Below are 9904 nucleotides of genomic sequence, written 5' to 3' on the forward strand. Positions count from 1 at the left end.
CCAAACCGCTGACGGACAGTCATCCTTCTGTATCATCCCCTGATACGAGCATCATTCCACAAATGTCCTTTCCTGACAAAGTCAAACAGGCACAGGATAAAGCAAAGGTACGTTTAGTTTAGCTGTCTTATATCAGGGGAAACTCAATGAAGTAATACGTGGACGATTAGATAGTTGTTAGTTTGATAGAACTGCAATTAAAAGTTTTGTCTGTGTTTGTAGAAAAAACGTCAAACCTGGAGATGACCAAGGAGAGCTTTAAGAGACAAGCTTGAAAATGTGACATCACAAACCAGCTCTAATGAACAATTACTGCAGACTAGGACCATTTGTGAATGCCAGTAGCCATTATCTCCTCCTGCTCATGTAAATCTTTCATAAAATGAATAGAAGCAAATGCAATTCTAAATAAACTATCATCATAAAGAAAACAACTGCTTTTGTTCATCCTAGTCCCAAACCCAGACTCCCAAGAGGCAGCCATCCATCAGATGTTATTTAGAGTAGACAAGCTGAACAATGGCTTGTTGAAGGGGATCTCATTAACTGGAACATTAGATCAGCGTACTGTTCCTTTAAATGGAGGGGAGGATGAGAAACAGAGCGAGGCGAGAGAGTGAGAGCTGTAGTAGAGAAAGGAGGGATACTGGGCACAATGTCTTGGAGAGATGGGTGGGTTGGACTTAGGAAAGGAAAGAAAAATGAGCGGAGAAAGTGAATACAGAGGATTTTTGTGAAGGAGCTGCTGAGAGTTTTATTTAAAGGAGGAACATCAGGACATGCTGGACATCGCTGACCTCTGAGGAGATACTCCACTTACTCTGCAAGGGCTACAAAGGGGATGAGTCAATAATAGTGAAGAAATATTCTTGTTACTTCTTGACTTTGAGATTAGATTTTGAGTATTTTAGATAGATCACTGGATAAAATGTTCTCTGGGAGGGAGTGTTGAAGGTTTTTTTTTTTATCCGTTTTGAATGTTTAAAGTTGATTTGTAGGAAATATATGTTTAGTTGTTTAATCCTTTGAAAATATGCTTTCTGGGTTTTCTATGAACAAATGTTGATCCCTAAACAACTTGATATTTATTTGTGAGTGAATCTGCAAAGGAAGCGGCAGATCACACATCTATCCCCACCTGTTTTTAGCCCCGAGACATAAACCAGAGAGAGGAAAGGGAGGAGAGATGGCACAGAAAGAAGGGGGACCGGAGATGGGGCTTTTTATAAGCAGAGGCAATCTCGGGGCCAAAGCTGTGGCGGGGGCCCCCGCAGCAGGCGGAGGAGTTGTGGTGGAGGTCAGGGAGAAGAAGGGGCCTCTTCGGGCTGCGATACCCACGATGCCTTTCCCTCTGGCTGTCATCTGCCTGTTTCTGAACACCTTCATACCTGGACTGGGTAAGTCAGGAATCGCACCTCGTTGTTTCTGTATGGAAGACAGAGAAACCGAGACAAAGACAAACTCAACGAACGAAGTTCAGACCGAGACACGGATTCTGAGAGGCTGTGCTTGTTTGGGAAATTCCGTTTGTCTTCATCTCACCAACATTTTGACACAGAACAAATTGCTCTCCAGTTTTAAGGACGGGGATTTATCCGAGTACTTCTAACTTACTTACTTCTAGTATTATTAACATCAACAAACACACACGCGCATCTATTTCTGTTTTTCTGTGGATGCCACGTTGCACAAGGGTCACAGTAAACCACCGTTATGAAGACCCTTCATCACGTAGGCTCTGTTACTGCCACCGGACCAAACACTCCCGGTGTGTGATGTTTAGACGGGATGCTGGCGTTTCAGAAGCAATAATCATTACCCATCGTGGCTCATTTATAAGGCTTTATTTGATAAAGATCCGTTCTTTTGAATTTTATCATTGTGATTGCAGTAACCTGCAACGTGCAAAACGAAGCTCAGAATTCCGCACAATAACGTCCGTGTGGAGCAATTCTGGCAGCGAAATCAATTCCTTCTCAGCATGTCTTCTGTTGCCTCCTATAAAAGATGATCTGATCTGAAGAAGATGGGTTTTTGTTTGGGCAGCTCAAAACACAGACAGGAAAACAACACAGCAGATGCCGGGTGCAAACATGTAAACAGACATCTTGATCTGGAGCAAAATATCTGCCTTTTTTTCTTAGTTTTGATTACATTTTTTATCACAGCAATAATATATATAAGCGTCAATATTACTATAACAACGCGACAGTTCAGTCATCAATTCTACCTTTTCAAATATAACAATGTTTGATTGACACCCTCAGGGTCAAGACGTGTCAAATATGTGTGCTTTACGACGACAGCAAACGGCTCCAGCCTGACTTCACAGTTAATCCAGCTATAAATCCTGATAATCTCAAGCCTGAAGTATCTTCTGATCCCCATCGACATAAGTTTCTGCCATTGTGACGTCTCTTCTTTCTGTTTGGAGGGACGTGCGCCACTCTGCATGCTTGCATTAAGGTTACGTAACAACATCTGGCAGCTACACACACACACACACACACACACACACGCACACACACACACACACTTACCACCAGTCTATTTTAGGTTTAGTGGCAAAATATTCCACCTATCAGCTGCTTGCAGTCACACAGGAACACCGACGACGTGTCGGCTCAACAGACGTCACGCGGCTTTTCCAAATGTAACACCAAAGTCTGCTTTACTGACGGCAGTCGTCTCTCAATGCTTCCAGCTGCTAATGGCAATCATGGCTCATCCCTCACGGACAGATGCCTCTAGTTCTGGAACATCCCTGCGTTTACGTGCTTTTTACATCCCACCAGAGTCATTCGAATGCGACATCCGTTCCTCACCTAACAAGCAACATAATGCGTGATCATAAGTCTCTGGAGACTTTTGAATTTGTCCTTCATCTTTTCACTCTGTCCCTGCAGTAAATCCTCTAATCACTGAAATCTAAATCCCTACTCTTATTCAGCTTTGTCTGACGTCTGCACACATTCAGTGTCTAGTCCATTTGATGAGACCTTCCTGTTGTAAATGTCTATTCAGCGACTCCTTTAAATTGTCCCAAACAGCTGCGTAAAAGGAACAAGGTCAGCAAACACAAGCGTCCAAACGATTTTTTGAGCCATTTAAAAAAAAAACCCGGAGCACTTTTGACTGGTTGTCTGTGAAAGGCATGAAGACAGTAGCATCTATAAGTGTGTGCGTGTGTGTGTGTGTGTGTGTGTGTGTGTGGGTGTGTGTGTGTGTGAGTGTGTATTGGCCTGAATGCTTTGACATTTAATTGAATAGCTGCAGCTAGTTGCCATGGCAATGCTGACTGAAATGAACACAACACATGCATGTGTGTGTGTGTGTGTGTGTGTGTGCGCGCGTGTATCAATGTCATTTGGGTCTAATAGCCTGACGCAAAAGAAAGAAAGAAAGAAAGAAATGGCAGCTCGATCTATTCATCGTCCAGACAAAATAACATTTAGAAATGTGCAATTGAATTTGGACAAGAGTCAGAGTGCATCGCGATCTGCTCACAGGAACACGCCGAGACACAGACATGCACCAATCACCTTCTCTGATTTGGAAGTGATGTTTAGCAGGATTTTCTCAGTATAGAATATTTGGTCACACCTGACTGAGATTTTTGAATAGTTTGGATGCTGAAACACAATTATTAGAAAGAAATACAAAATACCTTTTACCCAACGAATCCCAAAGGATCCCTCCGTCAAGCTAACTGACCTCTATAAAAATCATAAAGAATTATTGATCCATTATCGTTGTGGATTTCCAGAGATGACCCCTTTTAAGCCCACGTAAAACCTGTGGGGTTGGATGAGTGAGTGTCACAGGATGAACGTCCTCAGATGGAGGAACATGGGATTATTATTTCAGGATTAGGCAGCTATAAGTAAATTAAGAGTCAGGACGAATGCAAACAAGCAAGTAAGAGAACAGCGTCACAAAGAGTGGCAAAACAAAATTAAACATTATTAATGGATAGGTTATGTCTTGTTTGGAAATCTCATTATAAAAAAGTAAAATAGACATTTTATGGTGTAAAATTAACTTTCACTCGTCCATTTTCTTGTTTGGAAGGCTGGATGGAAATTAGGCTCATGGTTAAATGTTTTGGAAAACAACTTTAAAACATTTTGCACTGGCTGTAAATTGCATTTCAAGTAAGAACGATCCTTTCCTGGCCTCAACTAAAAGGTTTTTGTCACCTAAATTTAACCACAGACAAGAATCAAACTATAGTTATGATTATTAATCTCATCTTTCTTTCTTTCTCACTCACTCACTCCATTATTAACATCCCACTCTAGCAGTGGGTGGTCTGTAGAGTTGTAATTATAGTCATTAGTCACACACACACACACACACACACACACACAGACATACGCGCGTGCGTGTGACTTTCAGACAATCCAAGACCTTTTCACACACTGGAGGATCGTTAAAATAATATTGAACTTTAATTTTTCAGCTGAGGACTTTGGAGCATGTAGCGGTGTTTTGGTTTTATGGAATTTCACACAGTTATTTGCAGCAAGCTCTTTGCGTGATACTTTGTTCAGATCAATTATGTGGTGTCTGAAAGGCGCGGTAAGAAGCCATCAGCTATTAAGAGTGAAACAGTGGAATTAAATCTAGTCTGATATCTGAATCTTGTGCAACTTGCATGCTCCTGTAGTTCCCCTTTGTGTGTCCCTTCCAGGTTGCCATGTTGTGTTAGCTGAATGCTAATTACAAGCACCTTCAATGTTCCTCTCTCACACTCAGAAGCAGATTGATAAGCAGTTTGTGATCCGGTCCATTTCGCAGGTATGCAGATCTATATTGATCTGGTGGCCAGAAACACGACTCCAGATCAAAGATAACATCGATCTGTAAATGATGGGTGTGTCGGTTTGTGATGAAGAATGATTCATTTCATAAAAACAGATGGAAGCGGCTGTTTGAAGGTCACAGAGCATTCTGGGAAATATTTATCCAGATCTGTCCAGAGGATTTTGAGTCATCTTGCTAACAGACGGACGGACGGACAAACACCGGCGATTACGTAGCCTCCACCTCCCCTCGGCGGAGGTAATTATCAGCTTATTAATCAATAATATCAATAAGCTTTTATTTCAGCCTAATGAATACGGAGGTTGGCGAGTAATAAAATACGTTTCTCTCATAAACTTAATACCCGACTGATACCCGAGGGGCCTAAAGTAGGCTGACCATATGAAGCCTGTTTGCCGTGCCATAGATGGAGGTGACGCGTCAGCCTCCAGCCTGCTGTCAATCACAGCTCATGTCTGGAGATGCTCTCCACCAGCGGGCGGAGCAGCTGCTGGTGGGTGTTGCCTCCATGTGTCACAACGCATCAGCTTCGGATGGAGCGGCAACATGAAACTCAGGCAGGGCAGGAGAAGGAATTCTCTCCTCTTCCACGTGCAAACATTTATTTTCTCTTTTCCTTCCTGCTATTTTGAGATTTTGCTTGCTCCAGAGTTTAACTTTTTGGATAAGGCCAGTGTAGGCCATGTGAAAGTAAATATTATGGCGGACATTCAGATACAGCGGGACAAATTTAGTTTAACTGGTATGTCTGCGTTTCTGTAGAAACATTTATCATGACTGGGCTCTAAGCTTTTAGTTTGCTCGTTAGCCGAATTAGAAAGACAAATATCCAAATGGACAGGAAACAAACATGCAGGCCAAGAGAGGAAAAAAGTGAAAAATACAAAAAGATGCAGCTGGCATCCAAGGCGTTCTCGTTCTTCCCTCCCCCGTCTCCTTAGCTTTCACTCTTATATTAATTTCTCCAGTGACAAGGAATGGAGCGATCACAAAAAGAGAAGGGCCAAGGATGATGCACACAACGCCCACTAGGAAAGCCTCGTGTCGCCTTCAGTATTGACCGTGTTGAGATCAGTATTTGCAAAAAAAAAAGGCATAAAAAGCCTGCAGAGAGAAGTTTCAATATCGGTTGAATATTCAGACGATCGTTTACGACGTTGTAAAAAGAAGCCAAGCTGGGACTCGGCGATTCAGTCACTCAAAACCAGACAGTTCAGCAAGCACCTTTTACTATTAATGACTTTCTCTGAATGAATATTGGGAATTAACATTCTGGGTGGAAATACTGCAGAATCCAAAAAGGAGAAGGGGCTCCACAATTATAGTTGGTGATGAGCAAGGTATTTTTAAGGAGTGGAAAATTAAGCACATGATGGTAATAAAACAGCTGAAGGCAGTAAATATGTTGGGAAACAAGATTTAAAGGAATTATTTATGTTGAAAAGAGATCTTTGTGATTTTTTTTAAACCCTCCGTTCAGCCATTTAATGCTGAAGCGCTACCAAATGTTCTGAGGAGGACCAACAGCTTTCTTCTTGTTTCTGCAGCACTTGATTGGATGCATGATTTATGAGGTCCTTCTCAGGGGTTGATAACACAGTTAGGGATCTCAGGTTGGTGTTTTCAGGGTGAGAAAAGACGATGAGCTGAAGAGAAACACGGACTGCTGGGCATAAATCCTGAACCCATCGTTGATCATATGAGATCATTATTGCCATGGAAACATCCCTTTTTAATGAAGTGAAGCGATTTATGTGCATGAAAACACACACACACACACACACACACACACACGGTGTGTTTACTGTCGGTACAGTGAACAGAGCCTGGGAAGGTCCAGATCTCAAGATAACAGGATAAAGGGCATTATTGGATTTCATTTAGGCCGTCAAGAACACAGAGTGCACGGATGTAATCCTGTTTTCATATCGACGGAGTGAACATCAATACGTCTGCCTCTCGCTTCGCTTTAAAAGGCACGACTTCTGCCGTCACCAGAAACTCACCGGCAGCAGCGTCTTAAATACCGAATCCCAAAAAGATGCTGAGCGAGCAGCTTTGAGATATATCAAAGTGTTAAAGAACCTCAGTCAGCCTCTCTGGGCCGAACCTTCTCTCTTTGTTACAGACCAATCATAGACGATCATGTATGCAGTTTCCATGTTTATTTAAGGGGTGAAAAGGGTTGTTTCATTGGCTCCGAGGTGGATCGAGCCACCAATTCTGCAAAGGATAAATGAGAGGAGGATGAATGAAGGATGTTTTGAGCAGAGCTTCCTGTTTAGCCACAGTGGAGAGTCTGCTGGGTAGCGTACTTCACCAGAACCCGAACAAAGGCCAAAGTCGGCTGGTTTTGCTTTCTCTGACGGGATGTGCTGCTGCTTTCCCCCCACAGGAACCTTCATATCTGCGTTCACGGTGCTGTGTGGCGCTCGCAGCGATCTGATCTCGGAGCGAGGCGTATGTTGTGTGTTCTGGCTCAACGTGGCAGCAGCGCTCATCCAGATACTCACGGCTGTAATCGTGGTCGGTTGGATCATGAGCATCTTCTGGGGAATGGACATGGTCATCCTGGCAAGTGAGCACTCGGTTCATCTTTCGGATTCTTGTTGATTCTTCTGTATTTCTTTTCTAGGTTATTTTGTAACTCTGGTGAAGTTCTGTGTTTTTTTTATTGTGTTTTTCCACAAATATAGAACATCTCCAGGCTTTCAGAAAATGACTACTGAATGGGATTTTGTTTTGCTACCGGAAAAATGCCATTCACATTGAATAAATCCATCACCAAATTGTTCTCTAAGAATTCGTCTGCAGCGGGTGACATGTACGACAATTGCTGCCCCCCCCCCCCCCCACCACCACCACCACATGCAAGATAATAGATCATATTTGAAAGAGAGGAGAGAGAGAGACATGCAGATGATCAGACTGAGTTATTTTACCAGTATTATCCTGAGGCTCTGATGAATGAACAAATGCAAACACACACATGTACGTGCGCACTGCAAGGATACTTTTGTGTGTAGTAATATGTGCACGTGGGACTGAGAATCCCTCCCCCCAGTGTGTTTTTGTTCTCTGCTCCACGCAGCCTTCCATGCCTCTGGTCTCGTGTTGTACTGAAATGAAGCCGCTAAACCTAAACCCCTGTTAGCTCTCATGGCTAGGAGCTAACTGGGGGTTTAATATTGAACATGCTTTCCCTGGTAGAAGAACCGGCGGCCAGATTCAAAGGGTGAAATCATGCATGGTGTCACTGACTAGTCATCACTGTGTCTCACCGGAGCACGTGTCTCTGGTATGCTCACGTGCGCTCTTTCTCCCTCCGTGCAATGAATCACCCAGATAATGTGGAGTATTTATCAGCTTTCCTTCATCTCTAATGAGCCTGTGGGGTATTTCTTCTTTATTTCCATACTTCCATTAAACACTGCTGCTTCTCTTTCTTCTCTTTGTCCATTGATCGTCTGCTTCTCTGCCTCTCTCACTATTTAGTGATCGTTCCTATTTAATCTCACCATATCTTTGCTCCGTCTCCTCCTCCCTCTCTCTCTCTCTCACATTATTCCTCCCACTCTCGCCGTCTCTCCTTCTGCCTCATCTTCGCCTTCAGCTTTTGACTCGTGTCTTCCTTTGTTCCTGCCTCCATTTGTCCCGTTTTTTTTTTATTATTCAGGTTATTCTGCCGTACGGTGTTTGTGTTGAATCATATAACGTGTCTGAGTGTCAGACTTATGAGAACTCTGTCATTTCTTGTACCGACGACGGTTGATTAAATTATTAAATGAAGCTTTGGTCATCACTAACTGCCTCTCTTATGTCTCCTCTCCTTCCCCTTCCTGCCTCTTCATGAAGTTTCTGACGGTAGGTGTATGTTTGATTAAATTTAAATAAGCAACATTTATTTGTACTGTATTTAACATGGTATCCAGAAGAAACAGGAGATATTGTAAATAAATATTCACAAATCTCATGTTGCCTTCAGGACCGTGGGTCATTACAGCCAGGTGCAGGTTTTACTATCGTTATTTCTACAAACATTTAAGACTTTCTCTGCCCTCCCTGCCCCCCCCCCCCCCCCCCCCCCCCTGATCCCTCATGCTGTCACCCTTCCTCAGGCTACAGAGACCAGGGTCTTCCTCAGGACGTCTGAGAGGGATCGCTCCCGTTTTGCAGATCTGTCACATGATCAGTTCGACGATGATTTGCGGCATTTATCTTTTTTGCTGAAATGAAGATCGAATGCTGGATGTCAAGGAGAAGCAGAGACCGTCGTCAGCAGGCAGCTAAATGCTCCGCCAAGAACAACCTCTGGTTGGCCGATTGGTTTATGCCTGATTGCTGCCATATTTGCATTTAAATTTTAAGTAACAAGACGTGATAAAAAAAAATTAAAAAGCAGAGTGTTTGGATCTTGTTGAGTGGTGTTTTTAAATATTTTATCAGTTTAACAAAAATAACACGGGACTCAAGGACAGGGTGGAGACAGCAAAGGAGGGAGACCAATGAATTGGCATGCAGTTGTTGGAAAAAAGGTGAAATTGCAAACTTCTTACCTATTTTTGTCTATTATATTTTGCTTTATGTGAGAAATAAAAATGAATTAATATTGTACATAAAGTGGCTCCAGTAAGAGATGTACAGATACAACTAACTCACTATTTGTTTCTAGAAAGAATTTTATTTCTGTCTGAGATTCACTGGATTTGTCAGAATACTTGAATGTTGCATGATATCTTTCAGTGTTTTTTTTTATTTTTCCAGGTGGTGTTTTATTCTAACACTTTGTTAACACGCTGCATCTCACTTTGAATCGGAATATGCGTCATTTCTAAAATTGCAAAGCAGAGCTGAAGATGAGTCATGCCAACCCTGATGACTGTTTTAAAGCTTGTTAATTAAATTCTGGGCGAGCCATCATCGCCTCTCTGTCTATCACATTATGACAAAAATAAATTTCGGTTTGACATTCCTTTACAGCTCTTGTTCACGAACGCATAGACAGTCTAAAGAAAAGATGTGGCTTTTAATGAGATTTCTAATGCAGAATAATGACGGATAGACAAAATAACCTCAG

At 42.5% G+C, this 9904-nt stretch overlaps 1 protein-coding gene across 1 annotated transcript; it reads left to right on the top strand.

Moving 5' to 3' along the window:
- Positions 1-1186: 1186 nt before the first annotated feature.
- Positions 1187-8980, top strand: stum (stum, mechanosensory transduction mediator homolog). The gene is made up of 4 exons (XM_068754010.1): positions 1187-1397; positions 7223-7405; positions 8683-8691; positions 8946-8980. The coding sequence occupies exons 1-4, from the start codon at positions 1187-1189 to the stop codon at positions 8978-8980; spliced, it is 438 nt and encodes a 145-aa protein (XP_068610111.1).
- The last annotated feature ends 924 nt before the right edge of the window (positions 8981-9904 follow it).

Source organism: Brachionichthys hirsutus, chromosome 20 (assembly GCF_040956055.1).
Source record: "Brachionichthys hirsutus isolate HB-005 chromosome 20, CSIRO-AGI_Bhir_v1, whole genome shotgun sequence".
Lineage (NCBI taxonomy): Eukaryota > Metazoa > Chordata > Actinopteri > Lophiiformes > Brachionichthyidae > Brachionichthys > Brachionichthys hirsutus.

Coding starts and splice junctions, on each gene's coding strand:
- stum (XM_068754010.1), top strand. CDS start 1,187: ATGGCACAGAAAGAAGGGGGACCGGAGATGGGGCTTTTTATAAGCAGA. Junction 1,398..7,222: donor CACCTTCATACCTGGACTGG/GTAAGTCAGGAA, acceptor TTCCCCCCACAG/GAACCTTCATATCTGCGTTC.